Raw genomic sequence first — 20,839 nt, 5'->3', positions numbered from 1 at the left:
AGGCATGTAGAGCAAACACTCTCCCATCTTGGAAATTCAGGCAGGTATTGCACTTAACAGGCATCTGTCATTGCAGTGTAAAAATCTGATGGACCCTTATGCTCAGAAATGAGGTCAGTGTAAGGTTTCACAGCATAAATCCTAAGTAAGGGCTACAGAACTGGGAAAATGAAAATGAAAGCCATTTATTTGGATCGCTTCTTTTGTGAGTTGGTGCTCATGTATTTTATCAGATGCTGTCTTTTCACCTGCTTACTCAACTGTGAAAGAGAGGGCAGAAAAACTGGAATCAATGAAGAGCCTCAGTGCCTTGTGCCAGGATTCTTCAGTTATTTCGACATTTGTAGCTCTTCTGGATATTACATCCAGGCTTTACGTACCATCTCTGCATCCCAGACCTTTGCCATGTATTACTTAGTTATGACATTTTCAGAATGGTATTTGTGGTGCACGATTCATAGCTGTTTTGAATTGAGTGTGCAGTGAATTGACATCAGACACAGCAAGGAAATTTGGCTGGTGATATTGCATCAAGCTGGAATCTGATTCTGATAGAAGGAAATTGGCCCTAGCTCCAAAAAGGGTGATTTCTTAGAAAAAGGCATAGGAAATAGTTAGTCATTGATTTTTATCAGGCAAGGATCCAGTGACAGGAAGGCTAAGAGAGGTAGTGAATGCCTTATGATTTTGCTTTCATCATGAGGCTTGGTTAACTCCTTTCCACTTTACACACTTTAAGCAACCTGCCATCTCTTCTGAGGGTTGCCGTGTTGTAGTTTGGTAATGATTATGCTCTCATCACCTCCTTTGGCTTGAAAATCCAGATGTAGTTACATCTAGGTTAGTCCCTGGTTAGTCCCTGTTCGTAGGACTCTTCATCTCAGCGATTGTAGCCTCTGTGCTTTGCTCTGAACAACACGTCCCTTCCTCAGTACATTACTAGTAACTGATTGTGAGTCACTTAGGCTGAACGTAGGTGAAAGCTGGAATATTTCCCAATAAGTAGGCCTAAGCTCCAGTGCTAGCTGGGTGGATAGGACCTTCTGGCTGCCCCAGTGGAAAGAAGTCAGCCTGCTTCACGGGTGCACAGAACCAGGGGAGACAGTCTTGGGATACTGAGTCCCTTGCCACTAGTAAGGCAGTGGAGTTGAATCCCCTTTGTTAATAAATTACAGCTTAAAATCAAGTGGTCTTTTCCCTAGCTTGAAGGCTGTTTCCAAACCCTCTTACTCTGATGCTTGCTAATTTGCAGAGTAATTGTAGACCTGGCCAGTTTGTTCTGATGCCAGTATTGTCCACTACATTAGTTATCCTTCACCATTATTTAATGTGTTACAATTTATTTAAAGGGAGAAACAGTATCTTTTCTTGGCCTGCATTTGTGAGGCTATGTGGACTCTCTTTGGTCTCCTGTCTTAAGATAGGAAGTTTGTTTCCTTTTCAATCTGGCACTCTTCCTCTGCACCTGTTTTAAATCATCCATAAACAGATTTGTATATAGGATATTCCAGAGGAGCCCTCAGCTGTGCCTTGTCCAGTGACTTGGATGTTTCCTTATGTTTGACTTGATCAGATATTTGATCTGGTATATCCTGGAATTGAGTTTGCCTTTCTAATAATGGTCTCATGTCAAGACTTGCAGTTATTCTGTGCCATGACCCAGCTTTTGTTGCACGAGGGTGTCCTAATGCATTCCCTCGATGAATCACTGGGACTCTACTGCATGGCATGCCCTCATTTAGTTTAATCCTTGCTGAAACAGCACTGGGGAGATGCTGTATCACAATATACTATGTGTGAGAAGCAAGGTTTATGTGATACATAAGAGACCTGCAGACAGAATTTAGGCAGTCTTGTTGCACAGTCAGCTACTGCTAAAGGTGGTAGTGTAAACACTGTGTGCAACTGTATAACATGGAAAACATGACCAAACACTGTGTAAAATGAGAATCCAACCACCAGAAACAGCTGCTGCAGATAGGTTCTTCAATGAAGTAAATAGCCTCTTCATGGGAATTGTTTCTGAAATTTCCTGACTTTATAAGCTAGAGCCCTGAAGTGTGGTGTAAAGAGATTTTAAAAGAAACGTACATTGAGACAACCTCTACATTTGGCTTGAAAACTGGTATTAGATTCTACTTTCAGCTTGGGTCCTAATTAATTTAGCAAGCTGCATTGTTTCCTGTGCTGTTCATAACAGCTAATTATTACATGCGTCATTTTATCTAATTGGTATCTTAGTTAGCCATTTTATCTTTTGTATTATCTATAACTATTCCAGGGTATATCTGAGACATTGAGCGATCTGATTAAATGCAGCTGAGCAGAGCAGAAACAGTGGTAGTTTTCTATCATTGCTAGATGCAACAGAGGGAAAATAAGCAGAAAGTCACCTGGCAGGGAAACCACCACCAGTAGCAATTTGGGTCAGACCTTTTCAGGTACTGCTACAGTGACAGCCTCCCTGAGACCAGCAGAGGCTGCGTGACTCTGCCAATTCTGTTCTTTAAAAAAATAAAGTACAAGTTATGTTGTCATGGTGAAATATATATACCAATTTTGGATCCTGTGTCTCTACTGTGGTACTTCCTCATTTCTACCTTTTCTCTGTGTGTGGAGAAAACATAGGACGTGGTTAGTGGCTGTTCATGGACAGATTGCGTGATTTGGCCTTTTCATTAATGCTTGTTATTCCAGTAGTGGCCCTTCACAGCAGACACCTTCTTATGTGTGTGTCTCCTGTTGTTTTTCTTAATAGTGCTTTGGGACTGAAAGAAATACATATTCTTAATAAACTGAGTGTTTTCTAGAGGACACTGGCAGTTACTGGTGAATAGTCAAACAATTAAAATACAGGATTTTGGCACATACATATAGTGACAGGAATTAGAAAGAGGGTGGAGAAAGATTCCAGTTCCCACTGAAGTTGCTTTGTGGGCATAAACCCATTATGCACATGGTTATTTCCCAACCCACACCCCCCCACACCCGATTTCCCTCCTTTTACTGTATAAAAAGCAAACTGTTGATGTTTGGGGAGTTACTTTCAGAGAATGCTGATTAACACTGTGAAATAAGATTTGAGGAAGGTGCTGCTCCATTACCAGGAGAATTGGATCCTTGTCTCCAGACACAGTGGTCTTAAAAGCCAGACTCAAACTTCAATGTACCGTAAAAGAACATGGGTTTTGGTTCAAGTTGGCTTTCACAAGGCCACGACCGGCAGTGTCCTGCTGCTTGAGAAGTGGTTTATCTGGCGATGCCTGTGAGGGCGTGTGATCCCACTGTTGTTCTTGGCTGTGCACTGAAGGTCCTGATGCTATCAAAACACAGCACAGCTTTTCTGCTGCAGTTTCGAAGAGCATCAAGTAGGAAACAAAGGAACAAAAAAGTAGTTGCTTTCAAAGTTGCTGGTGAGAGCAGCTCACAGGAGACCAGGATTTATTTACTTTATTCATGTACAGAAGTCTGTGAGCAAATAAATGCTTCTAGAGAGGCAGTCTAAACTTTAAAGTGTAATAGCTCTATTATTACTGAGAGTAATAGCTTCGCTTCTTGAATTGTTTATAGCCAGATCTACTTTTCTCTTCCCTCACACTTCTACTGCAAAAGATAGAAGCTTTTGTGTTGTATGTTCTTAAATCTTGGTTGCTTATAAATAGCATCAGCAACACTAGGGTTGAGAAGACAATAAATGGCTTCTTAGGGTTGATGGTGTGATTCTCGACAGTGAAGTTAGTTTAAGGAGCTCTGTCTTGGGTAGTACAAAAATCCTTGTCCATCATTGGAGCCTGGGAGAGTTGAGAGCAGTCAGAACATTACTGGGAAAGGCTTAGGAAAGGAAAGGCCCGATCTGCCAACAAGGTCCCATATTGACAAGTAGTGGCAAGAAGCAGGCCTACTTTAGCATCGGTATCACAGGGCAAAGTTGAAGTCATACCATCAGGCCTGAGTATTTCAAATAAAATTGGCCAGCCCCCTCAATACAAGGGATGAAATTGCACAATGCAATTAGGAGAAAGGCCCTTTGCTGCTTGATGAGATAGTCAAGCTCCCAGGGGCTTTCCAGCAAGTCAGAAATTACACACCTCTGCAGTCTGGAGACTGGATTCATGCCAGTCAGCAAGCGCATCCTTCCTTTTTTAAATCACATCTTCTGTTAGATTACATTTTTGTCAATTGGTCAATACTAACCAGCTTAAAATATTCTCAACTTTTGACCTTTTTTTTGCATTGGCAAAGCACAGTTTATATGACGAGTAGAAAGTGGAGGTGAAATCAGCCTAGCTGTGCTGATGCTAAATATAGCTACCTTACACAAATGGAGTGTCACGGAAGTATTGAAAACACTGTAATAATAAAGAAACTTCTTTTGACACTGTTCCTGCTTGTACTCAAACAGGTGAGTAAGCGGTGGTGCCTTGAGTTTCAGCTGAAGGATGTGGTTGTCTCCTGGAGTCCATCAGGTTTCAGCCAGTAGAAGCCCCAGTAGTTACTAGTGAATTTGGAGATTACTGGCAGGTGTCTGGGTTACCAAAGCTCCCAGACTTAGTGGTTAGGGTTTAATGGGGTTCTGCTGAGAAAACTGTGAGTGGTGACACTGATAGTGCCAGTGGTTGACGAGGCAAAGCCTGTGATGTCATGGTGAAAAGAGGTGGCCCTTGATGAGGGAACTGGCCGTGGCTAAACATGAGAAAAAATTAAATGCCAGATGAGGTGTATCTTTTTGTCATAGCCCTGGTGGCTGATCACTGGCAATTTCCTTTTTTTGCACAGGAGCCAAAGTGTAAAGATGGGAGTGAGTACTTTGACAGCAGAATGGACAACTTCACCACAGACATGCTAGCACCGTCACAGCAGTCCGCTCTGCTGTGGTCACCCGGCTCCAGCCACGTCCTCTCCCAGAGAAGCGAGTCCACCAACGCTGTCAGCAGTGATGCTCTGAGGCAGAACATCTATGAAAACTTCATGCGGGAGCTGGAGATGAGCAGGACGAACCTGGAGAACACTGAGACCTCATCGGAAACTGAGGACTCCAGTGGCGAGTCCCTCAGCTCCCTGGAGCAGCTGGATTTGTTGTATGAGAAAGAGCAAGGAGTGGTGCGCAAGGCAGGGTGGCTGTTCTTCAAACCCCTGGTGACCCTGCAGAAGGAGAAAAAGCTGGAGCTGGTGACACGGCGAAAGTGGAAGCAGTACTGGGTCACGCTCAAAGGTAAGCCACTGTGTTGCTCCTTCGGCTTGGCAGCAGCAGTTGTTTTCATTGTGTCTCAGCAACTTTTCATGCATGCTGGTTTCTAATAGCAGGTTCAGGAGATTAGAAATTAATGCCTAACTTTACACAGTCTACCCATGGTCTTAAAGTAGAGCATGTGCCAAAGCAGCCCACTAAATTAAGCTGGTGCTCATGTGTTTGATATTGCAAATCATAGAATGGTCTGGGTTGGAAGTGACCTTAAAGATCATCTAGTTCCAACCCCCTGCCATCAGCAGGGACACCTTCCACTAGACCAGGTTGCTCAAAGCCTCATCCAACCTGGCCTTAAACACTTCCAGGGAGGGGGCATCCACAACTTCCTTGGGCAACCTGTTCCAGTGTCTCACCACCCTCAACAGGAAATAATTTCTTCCTAATATCTAATCTAAACCTACCCTCTTCCAGTTTAAAGCCATTACACCTTGTTCTATCATTAACTGCCCTTGTAAAAAGTCCTTCCCCAGCTTTCTTGTAGGCCCCCTTCAGGTACTGGAAGGCTGCTATAAGATCTCCCCAGAGCCTTCTCCAGGCTGAACAGCCCCAACTCTCTCAGCGTGTCCTTGTAGGAGAGGTGCTCCAGCTCTCTGATCATCCTCGTGGCCTCCTCTGGACTCGTTCTAACTGGTCCATGATTTCTTATGTTGGGGGCCCCAGAACTGGACACAGCACTCCAGGTGGGACCTTACAAGAGAGGAGTACAAGGGGACAACCACCTCCCTCGACCTGCTGGCCACACTTCTCTTGATGCAGCCCAGGATGCGGTTGGCCTTCTGGGCTGCAAGCGCACGTTGCCAGCTCATGTTGAGCTTCACGTCCACCACAACTCCCAAATGCAGCCTTGCATTTCATATCATAGCGGGGATTGTTCTGTTTGACTTGCCAGTTTCTATACTCACACAGAATTGGGGGTTTAGAAGATACTTTTGGATGTTTGGAGGTCAAAGACCAAATTGAACCAAAAATTAGAAAAATACAGAAGTTATACTTTTATATCAGGGAAATGAAAAATTTAAGGATCAGGGAAGTCCCCAGTGCCCAATCCCCTGTCACGACATGCAGTTCCTTGGGGTCTGCTCTGAGATTTACTTAAAGTTGGAGTAAGTCAATGTAAAAATATTCAGTTCATTTCCAGTGCTTCATGTGGCAACATAACAAAGAGGCAAACTCCCTGTGCTAGAGCATTTACACAAAGAAGTGTGCAGTTCAGGGAAGAGGAGGCTGAAGCAGCAGCAGGGGAAGCCCTGCAGTGCCTGAGACTCAGCTGCCATGGACTGCTCTCAGGGCTCGCCTGTCTCCCTCCTTTCCCTGCATGGTCTTTCCCCTTGCCTGCTCTCTGCAATACCAATCCCTTCTGGCTTTCAGTATCCCCAACTTCCCATCTTCCCCAGCTGCTCCTGCTGTGAAAACAGCCCCCTGGGAAGGCAGTGCCCCTTAAGCACCAGTTCCCCTTAAAAGGGGCTGCTGCTGCTAGTGGGGTGTGGTGTGATGGCTGTTCTCAGCACTGCATTCCCGGTGCATGTTGATGGCTGAGAGCAATAGCGCAGTTAGGTGTGCTGCAAGAAGTGTTCGGGTGTCAGGAAGTGAGAAGGAAAATAACATCTACTGGGGAGAGGAAGAGGAATTTAATAGGTGTGGTGGTTTAACTACAGGTAGACCAGGCGGTCCTGCACTCACTCCCCCCACCTGGTGAGATGGGAAGGGAATCACAGCAAAGTGTCACGGATTAGGATGAACGACAGGGACGGCTCACTCACCAGTTATGGTCATGGGCAAAACAGACTCTGCTTGAGGAAGAAAAATCAATTTAATTCGTTGCCATTCATCTGAGTTGCAGAGTGAGACACAACAACCACACCTTAAGACACCTTCCTCCCACCCCTCCCTTCTTTCCGGGCTCAAATCACTTTCCTCCCGATTTCTCTACTTCCCCCTCCCAGGAGCACAGAGGGACAGGAATTGGAGGTTGCAGTCAGTTCACCATTGCCTCTCTTCCCGGCATGCAAGTTTAGGAACAAGATGTTCCAACATGAGCTTCCCATGGAGTCATGGACCTCTTCGGGCTCAGCTCCTGGCTCTGGCATGGGGACATTCATGGGCTGCAGATGGACCCTAGCTCTGGGGGTCCACCCCTGCTCTGACATTGAGTGTCTCTCAATTCAGTTACACTTCCCCTCAGGCTCAGCTTTCCTGCTCCAGCGTGGAGTCCTCCATGGCCTACACGTGGGTATCTGCTTTGCTGTTGAACCTCCATGGGCTGCAGGGACCTTCCTTTGCCTTCTGCTCCATGCAGTTGAACTGGGTGTCTGAGGTTCTGTCTTCCTCCTCCTTCCTCCTGGCAACAGCTCTCTCTCTCTTTGTTTAGGTGGATGGTTGTCTTTTGCCTTTTGTTCAGGTCAATGGCCTCTCCTCCAGGTTCTCTCCATCTTCTTCTTTTCAAGACAGTCCCTCCCCTCACAAATATGGATTCGCAGAGGCATTTCTCTCATTTCTCTATTGCTAATTGGCTCAGCCTGGGCTGGGGGAATTGCGCCTTGGAGCCAGGGGAGCTTTCGCAAAGCTTCCCTTTCCCCCAGTACCAAAACCAGCCCTCCCATACACAAACCCAACACAATGGGTGAGTTCATAGTTTGTTGGTTTGTTTTTTTGTTGTTTCTTTTTTTCCTTTTGAATTGCATCCAAAGGATTTGCCTTTCAGTAAATATAATGCTAAGTTAATGAGTAAGGAAATTATCAAACTTAATAATTTCCTAGCATATCTGGGGCTGGAGGAGATAAAATAACAACTTGCCCACAGATTGCCCTTTTCAAAATACTGCATGAGTGTAGACCTGAAGAAAAATGAACAGCAAACAGCAAGTGCTGGGAATGTTGTCCTTGATAGTGCTGATTTAAAAGAAGCAAACTCGCAAGAATATATCAATTCTACCTAATAATTCAGAGACCTGTTATCAAGGGATCAAAATGTAGGCAGTCTTAACAATTTAAATCACTTAGCCTGATCATCAGATAGCATGATTCATTCTTACAAGCAGTGTGTACAAAGGGAAAAACAATATCTGAATGCCACTCTCTTGTTGTATGTGTTTGCATTATGGAGTATGAGTATGAGTTTGATCTGCCTCTTCTAAAATTCAAGTAGTTTCTAAACAATCCTATCAAATCTCTAAACTGAAGTACATTATGTACTAGTAGTTTGTGCATTTCTGGGATAATGAAGCTCTGGGAAGAAATGTAGGTGCTTTGTGTTCAGTTTTTTTGCTGTAAAATTGGGTTATTGGTGACCTTGAACAAGTCACATCCCTTCTTGCTACCTGAATTTCCCCAGCTATAAAAAAGGAATAATACAATTCTTTGTAAAAACCTTTATTAACTTCTGACATAATAAGAAATATTAGATACAATGCTTTTTTACTTCAGCTGGGTGATATGGCTGCGTTCATGGTGCAGAATCTCTTCCGCTTTATTAGCTGTTTTAAATGTACATTCCTCATTTCCTTGATCTCGTACCTTTATTGTGCTGTGGAGACTTTTGGTGCCAAAATAAACTTGCCTGTCTGGATATCAAGGCGTAGTTCTGTTTTCATAATATGCTACATCAAGATCAAGGCGCTTGCTTTGCTTCTCCTTATACAGGGTTTTGAATAAATCTGTATTTAATTTGTTCTTGAAGTTTAAATAGCCAAGATATTTTCAAATATGACTTAAAATAGCCACATATGCAAATGGAGAACAGCATGTTTCTTTGCACTCTGTTGAGATGTGTTTAATTATAAATATGCAGAAGGCTTACAACCATCTGGTTACCTGCCAGAGTTGGGAGTATACATGTCCTGAGGCCTCTGCTCTGCTTTCAGGGCCACCAGGGCCTCAGCTTGAATAGTAACCCTTTAACATGAGGAACTCTTTTCCATCTATTCTGTCTAATTAGTTTATTTTAATGAGGGAAATTGCTTTTCCGTTGTCCTCCCCCTTCAGTTCAAGTCTTGATTAAAATATTCAGACAATAATCATTCCCAGTGGGTGTGTCAGAGTTTATGAAAATAGCTGCTTCCAGGGATCACTTGGCTTGACCCAAAGATATGCCTGGGGTGCCATACATCTAGAAACACTCATGCCCTTCAAAATTTTTGTACATGTACACACAAACTGTCAGGATAAAGCATGATGTATCTTTAGTTACCTTTTTGATAACACATAGGGGAAATATGGCAGTTTAAAATAGAACTTAATTTGCACTTTCCTAAAATGCAGAAGTGGAAGTGGTTGTACAGTTCTGCTGCTGCTGCCGAATACAAGAGGGGACTTGGTTTTATTACTTTAGTTTGCCCTGTAACATTGCAGTGATGACAGAAGTGCCATGCCTGATATGCAAGAGTGTAACAAACCTTATTTGTCTCTTCCAATGGCAGAGATCTCCAAGACTTTCTGTGTCATAAAGAAGATTAAGTGCGGGGTGCTAAGGGGAAAGGATAGGACCAACTCTGTAGGATTTGCTCTTACCCTAAATATTCTGCCAGAGATTCTGGACAGTAGAAGGAAAAGGTGCACTTAAGTAGTATAGAGGCATTTCTATTTATTTAATTCCTTCCTTTGCAAAATTTTCAGCCATCAGATGATTTGGTCAGTAACCTCTGATATATCTTTTTTTCTTGTAACTGTTGTACATTCACTGGCGCTGGAGAATGTGATGAAATCCATCTGATGGATCTCACTTTTCGCACACTTTACATTTGGACTATATGAGGACCAGTGTATTCTACCACTTTTCACAGCATATGTGCCCCATTAACACTAACAGGCCCATCTTTCCCCTTTACCAGACAGAAAAATCCAAAACCCCTTGATTTTGGTTCTGACTTCAGATTTGACCTTTGAGGAAGCTCCCCGCAAATTTACATGATTTAGGAGGATGTGCTTAGGATTTTTAATACATTGTTAAGTGCAAATGTTAGAAAAGTACTAAAATAAGGTTGAACTCTGTTTTTACCTATTATAAAAGCATCCACAAAGGAAACGTTGCTATTTGGCAGGTTTTGTGACCTCCCCTTGATATGTACTTCCTATGCGTATTTGCATGTGCATATGTTCACACAGTGTGTCACACAGACAGACACCGGCAGCCTGAAAATCAGCAAGTCAACTCCAAATCTCAGTTTTGGCACTTCTCTATGTTGTGATGCCTCTTTGATTTGAAGGAAAAACAGCAACAAAAAACAGATTAGAGAGAGAACAATGCTGTAGCCCTAGCAAACTTAATCCTTACATTGGCTGAATTTCAGGCCCATTACTGAATATGTATAGGGGTTACAGCAGTAATATATTCATGGATTACTAGGCTCTAAGGGACCACTGTGATCATTTAGTCTGACTCAATGTAGTGTGGCTATAAGTCTTCTCTAAATTAATTCCTGAACGAATTTGAGCATATCTTTTGGAGAAGGCTTGCCTTGCTGCAGAAGCCACCAACGGCCTCAGATTTTTCTAACTGCTTAGGTTATTCTCAGTTTTCAAAATGTATTTGTAGAATCTGATCTTAGTTCTTCCAGGTTAAACATTTGGCCATAGCATAGTATCAATTTATTTTCCAAGTTTTTTAAAAAACAAACTAACAAAAAACCAACATGCCAAACTCATTGTTATTAAACTGCCATTTCCCAGGGGTGAAAGTGAGATTTATTTATTTATTTTCTCTCAATGCACAACTAGCCTAAGAAATTTTTGACAAAGACAGAATAGTTTTTAAGTAGATTGTTTTAGTAATGCAGTTCAGTCTGCGACCCCTTGGGCAGGCAGGTTGGTGCATCTCGGAGGAGAGTGGATTGTAACGTGGGGTAGGAAAGGCAAGGATGGAGGGGACAGGTCCTTCCTAAGGCAGCTTCACTGCCAGAGGCAACATGGTAATGTAGTTGTACTGCTGGGGACTTGGATCAAGTCTCTTCTGCTGTCCTGCAGAAGTAACTCCTGTTATTATACTCAGGAATGTCATCATCAAGGATGAGGTTTGTTTTCTGGATACAAGTCTTGTACCTTGCGTGTTACACTATCTATGAGACTGAACATGCTCAAGCTCAACCCCTTTAAATGGTTATAATTTATTCAGATTGTGTTCATTGTCTAAGTCCACAATTTGCAGATAGATTCAAGGAAATCCTGTTTAAATTTTAGAAATTTACTCACTAAGCATGTTGTTTGAAGACAAAAGTTTCTGCAAAACTTTTCAACAAATACAAAGATTTCTTAGGTGGCTGTTATGAGAGAGTTGGTTCAATTTAATAAAGAAACAGAAAAGCCGATTTAACTAAGCAGGAATTAATCTCTTCTACATGCTTTAACATTTTTGTAGTCTGAGTTTATTCATAGAATCGCAGAATGGTTTGGGTCAGAAGGGGCCTTTTAAAGATCATCTAGTCCAACCCCCCTGCTATGGACAGGGACATCTTTCACTAGATCAGGTTGCTCGAAACCCATCCAACCTGACCTTGAATGCTTCACTTCCATATTGAGGTACCCTGTTTCGTTGTTTGTTTTTTTTTAATTTTCTTCAGTCTATGGTTGTTATTGTGTCCCTATTAGAAGTTTGTTCCAACTTTTCATTGGCAAGTTCTTCATTAACTCTGCCTGTTTTCCAGTTTAGAATATCTTCCTTTTTTCTCTTGTTTTGAAAGAGGGGCAGAACTGATGTCCCGTCATCAAAGGGTATCATAATTACAAACATTAATATAAGAGAACTCAAATATGAGATCTAGAATTTAATTTCTCCTTATGTTTTTTTTGTCCCTCTGAACTGCAAAGGTTGTACTCTGCTGTTTTATGAGACCTATGGAAGGAACTCAATGGAGCAGAGCAGTTTGCCTCGGTATGCCCTCTTTGCAGAAGACAGTATAGTACAGTCTGTTCCAGAACATCCCAAGAAAGAAAATGTGTTCTGTCTCAGCAATTCTTTTGGAGATGTCTACCTATTTCAGGTAACTATGCACACATAACTTTGTTGTTGTTTCCATTTTAGAATGTATTTGTGAATATGCACATGCATGTATATGATTTTATATACACATACATACACACACCATGCTTGTGCCTTTGACTTAAAACTAATAGTATAGTTACACTATTATACTATACTATTATATTGATTTAAGAGTATGGTGTGACTTCAGGTGTATGATATTACATCAGTTGGCTCAGTTAATTATGGTTAAGAAGTAAAAAGAAGAGATCACAAATCTGCAAGACACTTTTGCTACCTAGTGGTTACAAGCTTCTAGAAAATCAGCTTTATTATCTTCCCCCCCGCCCTCACATCTCTTAGCTTTTCACCCTTACAGAATGATGGGCTCAGCCCTGAATCTAGTGCCCTTAAACAGTTTGGTCGAGCAAGTAATTTGAAAATGAAGGCTAAAAATAATCTAAATATTTTGGCTGCTTAACTGCACCACTGGAAATGTTAATAAAGTACAGTATTATATGGAATTGTCTGCATAAACACATGTTGATTCATAGGCACACTTGTAAATATCTCCAGAGACACTTGGTGTAAATGTATTGTCTTTACCTTGCTGTCCTCTCTCCACTAACTTGGTGTTTTTTAAGCAAGCAAACACCTCTCCTCAGACATTATATGTAAAATCACCTCTGTTGCTGTTACCTGCAGAAGAGGAGGTTTGTATTTGAAATCTATTGTTTTTTACCTTAATTGGAGGGATGAAGAATGCAAGTCATATCTTTCCCACAGCTCATGGGGTTCTGTTGTGCTGGCAGAACCCTCAGACCTTGCAGATCTAAGAAGCAGAAGCTGAAGGTTGGAGGCAAGTCATGACAGACTGCAGGAAAAGCTCACAGTTCTTTTATTAGCAGAGTTTTAAAGATACAGCCTGATTTCACTGGTTTTAAGATAAAGTGCCTAAGATCTCAGTGAACCTGTCAAGCACTTCACATCCCAGAGCTGCTGATTGTTATTATTATTTTTTTTTCCTCTTCTCTGGTCATAATGTTGCACCACTGATTTGTTTCATAGGCGACAAGCCAGACAGATCTGGAAAACTGGGTTACTGCCATACATTCAGCTTGTGCTTCCCTCTTTGCGAAGAAGCTTGGGAAAGAGGACACTGTTAGGCTGCTGAAAAATCAAACCAAGAGTCTCTTCCAGAAGATTGACATGGATAGCAAGATGAAAAAGATGGCAGAGTTGCAGCTCTCAATTGTTAGCGATCCAAAAAACAGGAAGGCCATAGAGAATCAGGTACTGGAAACAGTATTTTTACAGGAGCATATTTATCATTGTTTCTTGTTTTGGGCTGTAACTGTCAGTGCTTTCTAGGCCTGAGAGTAATTGTCTTGGGGAGAGCTGGCACAGTAGTCGTAATTATTGCCAGGTTTCTACAGTAATCCGGAGCAGCGTGGGAGGTAGACTTCTCAAAGCTGAGGATCAGACCAATCTGTTTTATGAGCACAAAGCTATTTCTTTTTATTTCGGAAAAACATAATTAATTTTCAGTGTTTTATGGTATACTTAGCTGTTAATAATATGTAGCTGTTACCTGGCATATCACAGAATATACAGTACATTCTGTGAATAATTTAATTTATTAGTGAATTGCACTAGAGATTTAAGAATAGGTACTTAGCAATATTGTTCTGCACCTTAAGACAGAATGGGAAGAGTACTTTATAAAAAAAAAAAATTGGAGGAGGGACTGAGGCAGACAAACCCATGTGCTTCCATTGAAATCTAGTGATGACTAGAAGGCCAGGATCCACGATGTTTCTTAAAAAGCTCTGTAGGAGTCTAAATGAGAAAAATGAGTAAAGACCAGAGTTTTCCATCCTAAGTGGAAATGCACTGCTGTGAGTATCCCTGACAGGCACTACAGTATTATACCAGTATCAATTCAAGGAAAAGGAAGATACTTAGTCACTAACAGCACTTCTTGTAACACTCTCTGCTTCCATGCTGGGAGTTTTTTTATTTCAGTATAAGCCCAGGCCCATTGCTGCTTAGCTTGGGAGAGCTGATATACTACAGGCAATATTTTTGCCCATGGCTGGAGCAGACTAAATGTTTGTTTCCAAATTTGTGTCTAGGCTAATTTTGTTTTGTTGCAGCAAGAAAGTAGTTATTAGTCATCTCCCCCTGCAGATCTGAGTATGGCTTCTGAGTACCTGGTGTGTTACTCTCATCACATTTCCAAATAGTGGTGGTAGGAATGCCTGAATCTTGACTAAAGCAGCAGCTTAGTGCTGAGGAAGATTTAACACTAGGATCTGTTTTTAAAACAAAAACTGGAACAACTGCCTCAAAATGTGTATGTACCTTGGGATTTTAGCCAAGCCATGCTTAAGACAAAAGGTCAGGGCAGATTGATGAGCAGCTAGAACTGTTCCTCATTGGAAATGGTCACCTTATTGTCTGTATGGTGGTGCATAGACATCAAGCCTTACTCTGCTCTCACTTCCAGAACGTGAACCAGGAATCACTCCAGTGATACCTTATGGAAGTACGTCTTGAGATGTTGACATCTTGCCAATGTTCCCCGTTTTGCAGGCAGCAACTGTCAAAAGATTCTTTAATTAGTCATGCTTAGAGTTTAGGCAAAGACTTCACTACCCAGGACGGTTTGTGTACTAAACTTGTCTAGTAGTTTAGCCTAATAGGTCTGTGGACTGAGATTGCTGTATCTTTTATTTTATTAGGCCATTAACAGAAAACATCTGATAATCTGAATTCCTTGACTGGTATTTGAGAGCCCGTTCCTACCTGTCTTACAGTCAGAGTAGCTATTGCTCTGTTATTACTTTAGGCTGCATGTTATGGCTTCTTGAGTAGCAACAGAATTTTATTTCCTTTGATCCAGTATGGCATAATTATGTTTCTTTGGTTAGTGGAACACTTTGTTTCATGAATTTGATGCTTAGAATATTTAGAATGCTTACTATAGTGGTTTGAACTTGACAAGACTGACTGGTACTGACTTTACTGTCAAGATCCTATAGCACATTTCAGTCTGAAGCTATATGAGCAGAGTTCATTAAGTGTGCAGGTTCGTATAGGGATTTGTGGTGCAGATGTTCATAAGCCCTTTGAGTGCTCAGATGGTCAGAATTTATTTCCAGGTCGCTTTATTTCATGGTCCAGAGCCTAGTGAGGTGAATGGAAGAGGAAATACATCCTTTTATTGCAGTAGGTTTTGTGACCTAGAAGAACATGCAGGTTGCTAGAGATGTCTAGTGCTTATAACATGTGATACTCTGAGGAAAAATCCTAATGTATATTAACTTAATTTACCCCTCCCCCCATTAGATACTGATGCTAGTAGTTTATCTAGAGTAAACTGAAGAGCATTAATGATGCTTTCTTAATATCTGCTAATTAGATGTTTTGTCCTTGAGCAACTTCTGTTGTTTTCCAGCTCAGTCCCTGGAAGAAGTTTCAGTTCTGCTATAACTGAAATCCATCACCAGGGCTGCAGAAGATTTATTCCTGTTAATCTTCTGTTTGTGAATGTTTCAAAACATTGATTGAGGGCAAACCAGTGAGACAAAGAGTGAGATGGATCATGTGCAAACATCCACTAGTTAGCAAACAATAAATTTATAATAAGCCTTTTCTCCAGTCTTGATCCCTTTGATCTCTGTAAAATCTCTCCTTACAACTGCTGAAGGTTTGTTGGCACAGTCACTTCAGAGAAAAGTCAATAAATGACTGGGTTTCCTAATCTTTTGATTTAATGTCTTGAAGATGGGCCTTTGCAAAGGAAAAAAAATCTTGATGTAATTAGTAACAAAGAATTCTTAATATACTTAGTAAGCTAACAATTTTGAAAAAACATTATTCCTGAGGGAGAAGTTCGCATCTATGTAGCTCAGTTGTTTAGTAACTGTGGTTGTTTAGTTGTCTTTTGCCCACTTTGAATAACAAGAGGAATATAATTTCTGGGTTTGATTTCGTGTAAATTTGGTGGTGTTTTCAATCATGTGGCAGTTACGATTCGTCTCTGCTGAAGTATATTGTGTTTCCAGTACTGTAGTTTATAAGCCTGTCCGACATCCTGTGCTGGAAAACTTCATTGGTGATATATTTTGGGAAGTCAGTGGAAATAGTGTGATTGACTTCAGAGGAATCACAGTAGTTTTTTATATAGAAGGATGAGGCACAGCCTTAATTTCTTTCCACTGGGGAGTTATCCTGGAAACTGCGATTTCTAAATCCTTTCTCCTTTGTCTTCCTCAGAAAAGCAACCACCCAACCTCAACTTTCTATTTTCTTTTGCATCTGTATTGATTTAAAACCAATACTTCTCTGCTGAAGATGGAAACTCACAGGGCTTTACAAGCAAGCAAAACCTTTTCTTGTTGCACAGTTACCATCACCTGAAAGGCAGTTGCAGTAAGGAAACCTGGACTGCTAAAATTGCTATAGGTGTTTTAAGGTTTCTTTTTGGTGTCCAGCAAATGGACTGGAGAAGCATATCTGATACTATCTTTTAAATTTGGTGGATTTGCAGGCTAGCAGTTGATGCTAAACAGAAGACGTCAAAAAAAAAAAAATGACAAGGAAATTGTTGGTTTTCTAGAGAAATGATTGTTTTAGAGGCTTGATTCTATTGAACTAGTTGAGAAATGTCTTCAGCCTTGCAGCCTAGATCAGGGATTTTCTCTATCTGGGTTTACTGGTGAAATAATAATAATAATAGACTTAATAACTGTTTAAGAGAAAATGGCATCCCTTCACATAGCTGTTGATATCATTGGGTAGTTTAGATGAAATCAGTGAAGCATCTGCAAGAGCAGTGTACATACAGCAACCAGTCCTAGTAGGCCACTGGCGGCATGGCTGGAAATCCCAGCTCTGTGCATACTGCCTACAGCCATGTGTGTTTATATTACTATATGCAATAAACGTGTTGTGGGTGTTGTTATTCCCCCAGGGTGTAACTTCTCCCCTAAACCAAAGAGAATTAGGATGAAAGGTAGCAAATTTGAAAATCCCCTCACACTGAGGTGAATTTCAAAGCCTGTGGAGTCACAGTGTTTAAAAAAATGTTTATTTTCCTTGCTGTTTAACCTGCTAGAGAAATCACAGTGTTTGCTGTGAATATGAAGCTGTGTCTAACTGCTGCTGAAGTTAGTGAAAGGGATTATTAGCATTTATTTGGAGCTCTTTTAACAAAATACTGTACATTAAGTCAAAAGCGATGCTGTCTGTGCCTGTAAAACTGGATTTAATGAGGTGGAAAATCTACCTCACATTGAGGACACCTTAGTTCTGGGTGTACTTCTTTATGTACTTGGTACATAAATCTGTTGTGTTGTCTTATTTTAGAGCAATAATATGAATAATAGTTTCTTGAAAGCATTCTGGTCTTTTCTCTTCAAATTTTAATATATTGGTATAATCATGTTTTCCAAGCTATTCAGAGGTTTCTTATGTGATTCATATTTTCTGTGCCCATGATACTTTACTTACTTATCAGATGGGTTATGAACATAGATATTTACTCGTAGGCACTGAAATAATGAGGCATTAATGAGAACAACAGGCACATGCTTGGAGGTTATTTTTGTGGAAATTTTCATGTGTGTCATCCAGCTAAAAGTAGTTTATCTTTTGCCATAAAAATCAAAATAAGGGGATCAGTAAGGTGGTGTCCTTTTTACTCTGGGTAGTCATTAAATCCATTAGTACCTTTCTTCCCTTCCCTGCGGTGGTCTTTGGTTTTTTTTACATGGAGTGTGACTTCATTACTTTTTCTATTTAAAATGTACCTGACACTTTCTCTCACATTTATAGGAAGGTGACTGGAGTAGTTAGTGAGATTTTATTCTTCAGGCTCCCCAAAGCCCAAATTTAATGTCTTCATTTTCTTTAAACCATCTAATGAAAAATTGTCTGACATTCTGATGAAAACTCCAATAACCATACTCAAAGAGAATCTTTTTAGGGAACTTTGCTAGCATTTGCCAGTTTTGCTGCCTACAAATTCAATGTGAGTCACAAAACAGAGTTACTTTTCTTTCTTTCCTATCCTCCTAAACTAGGAAACAATATCTAAACTTGTTATAACAGATCTTCAGTTTGGGTAGTCTTTGAATGGGCTAGAGCAGAGCTCCACTTTCTGAGAGATTCAGTACTACTTCTTTTTGGGTGTCATGCTTCAGTATAGGATGGTCCCTGTCTACATCATTAGGAAAATCCTTCTCTTTTGGTAGTAGCCGTTCACTAAGGAATGAAGTGAGTAGACAACCAGGAAAGTTAAGGAAGGTCGTCTCCTTTCTCCTCACCCCTGTAATTACTGTTTTGCAGATGAGTGAATTTCCATCGTTGTTGAACAAAGATTTAGTATAAAATAATGAATAAACTGTTACTGAATGTGGACTTGCGTAGCATTGTCTCATATGATGAAGCTGGTGAGGGAGTCTGTGCAGGAAGGGCTGGTCTTCTGGTTTTTGGAGAGGGGCAGCTGGATAATGAGATCGAGTGGCTTTCTTAATTCCATCCATAGCTATAGAGATACATGTGGTACTGCCAATTTCAATCAGATTATTGACAAGAATGTAAATTAAGTACACGTGGGTGCACTTTTTTGCTATCAGTGGTATTGGGAATAAGATTTCCACTATCTGTTTTGGTTAGAAATGATGAAAATTCTGCCCTTCCAAAACAAGCGGAAAGATGTCATTTATTGTAAAAAAAAAACAAAAACAAAAAACAAAAACCAAAACAACCCCAAAACAAAAAAACCCCCAACTGTTATCTTGTTATTTCAGGAATTTTTCTTAACCATTTTTTAAGTTACTAGGCAGAATGAAGAATAAAGGGTATTGCTAATTGCACATCATTGTTGTTGTACTCTGTAATGTCCCCTTTTTTGTTTATTTGAGCTAAAAGTTATGACAGTATCTCTGTAGTGCCCTTTAAAGGAATTTCTGTGAGAGTGTTGTTTTTGCTTCTTTGAGTTCTCTTTAGGAAGTAATGACAATAAAAATCTTTTCCTTGTCCCCAGAAACTGAGTGACTCATTTATCCAGATGGGTACAATATGAATTGTGTCTGAGAACCAGGGACTGGAATGCAAAGAGTTTGGTGTTGTTTGTAATGTGGTTGAAAAGCTGTTCATGCAAAACAGCAGCAGAAGTTTCTTTTAAACCCATGGAGTTCCCTACATCAGCTTGCAGAGACACTTTCCATCTGGGAAGATGATGTTGTGTGAGGGAAAATTTCTGAATTTTACTGCTGTAGATAGTGAATTGTGTCAGTGAGGAGATCATGTTTCTATAGGGTATAAGAACTGTTACTAAATCAAATCAGTTTTAGAGGCTTCAGCACCAAGAGAAAGCCTTCCTCCCTGTGCATCTTTTCTTTTGTGCTACCTTAAATAAATGACAGGTGGAAAACTGGTATTTTGTTATCAGTTGAGCTGTCCAGGAAGTTTCTTCCATCCTTCCTTTAGGTCCTTGAAGTATTGCTACTTTGAGTTGATACAGAGCCATTTCTGGCACTGCTTTCCACCGTTCACATACTGATTTGGGGTTTATTACCCTAAGCTCTTCTTACCTTGTGCAGAACATGTATTTGAAAATGAGACAGTCGTTTCCCAGCTCCCCTAAAGACACTATTTGCACCGTGCTATAAGAAGGGTGAGAAGCCAGGGACCATCTCTGAGCAACACTACTGGCACTGTGTTTGCTGGGACTTTTGGGGCTCTCCCTTTTAGTCTGCAAACCCCAGGCATGTCCTAGTGGAGGTGGAGGTGCCACTAGAAATGTCACCTGCAGAGAGGACTGTATAGCACATAGGAACATGTCACCTGCTGGATACTACTGGTCTGTATTGTCTGGTCTGAATGTGTTTACCCCTTGCCTTTCCCAAGCTCCCACTTTAGAGTTTACCTATAAAAAATCTAGCAGCGTTATTGAATTAAGAGACCTGCTTTCAAGCATCTTCCTTTAGCTCATATGTTCTGTGATTTAAAATGTAATTAATTTACAATTACCCTCAAAAGTACCATGCTGATGCTTTTTTTTTAACTCTCAAAAACTCATTCCTGAACTAAGTCTCTGATGCAAAAGCTTGTCCCCTCACTTAGCATTCACCACATAATTACTGTCTTGTCCCTGCACCCAGTGTCCTTGCATGAGTTCTCCTGGTGGCCCAGGCTAAGTAATTGATGGCCTTAATTCTTAAGACTTCCCACATTTTACTCCTTTCAATCTCTCTACCACAGCCTCCTTTTCTCTCTACCTTACAGGGATCCTAGTAGGCTGAATACATTTATTTGGGTGGGCCCTTCTTGCCTTTCTCCCAGTTGTCCTTATACGACCACTAAACCCAGAAATACTTGCCTAACATTTGCCTGTACTGAGAATGACATCCTCCCTTTCCTCTAGGAAAAGCCTTTAATGTTTTTCCTAGAAATTCACACAGAGGTTTTGAAATAGTGACTGAGAGAGGATGGTTTTGGATGCCTGGGGTGCCGTAGCCAGCCGCACACGCAAGTGCAACAGCTGAGCAGGTCACACGAGGAGTGTTCGCTTGTTTTGGTGTGCCTCACGTCGGGCCATATCTCTTATCTCTTTGCGGATTCGTTTT

General features: G+C 41.0%; 1 protein-coding gene across 1 annotated transcript in view; it reads left to right on the top strand.

Annotated features, from left to right (window-relative positions):
• LOC104529638 (T-lymphoma invasion and metastasis-inducing protein 2) overlaps positions 1–20,839 on the top strand; it is a gene marked incomplete at its 3' end in the record, with an annotated part of 57,576 nt that overhangs the window by 3,436 nt on the left and 33,301 nt on the right. The window contains exons 3-5 of the mRNA XM_010173995.1: positions 4,777–5,212; positions 12,047–12,219; positions 13,269–13,493. Coding sequence (XP_010172297.1) covers positions 4,777–5,212; positions 12,047–12,219; positions 13,269–13,493 — 834 coding nt within the window. The remainder of the gene's footprint in view (positions 1–4,776; positions 5,213–12,046; positions 12,220–13,268; positions 13,494–20,839) is intronic.

The sequence above is a fragment of the Antrostomus carolinensis genome, unplaced genomic scaffold (assembly GCF_000700745.2).
Source record: "Antrostomus carolinensis isolate BGI_N321 unplaced genomic scaffold, ASM70074v2 scaffold12558, whole genome shotgun sequence".
Classification (NCBI taxonomy): domain Eukaryota; kingdom Metazoa; phylum Chordata; class Aves; order Caprimulgiformes; family Caprimulgidae; genus Antrostomus; species Antrostomus carolinensis.
This window is presented reverse-complemented; position numbering and strand designations above follow the sequence as displayed.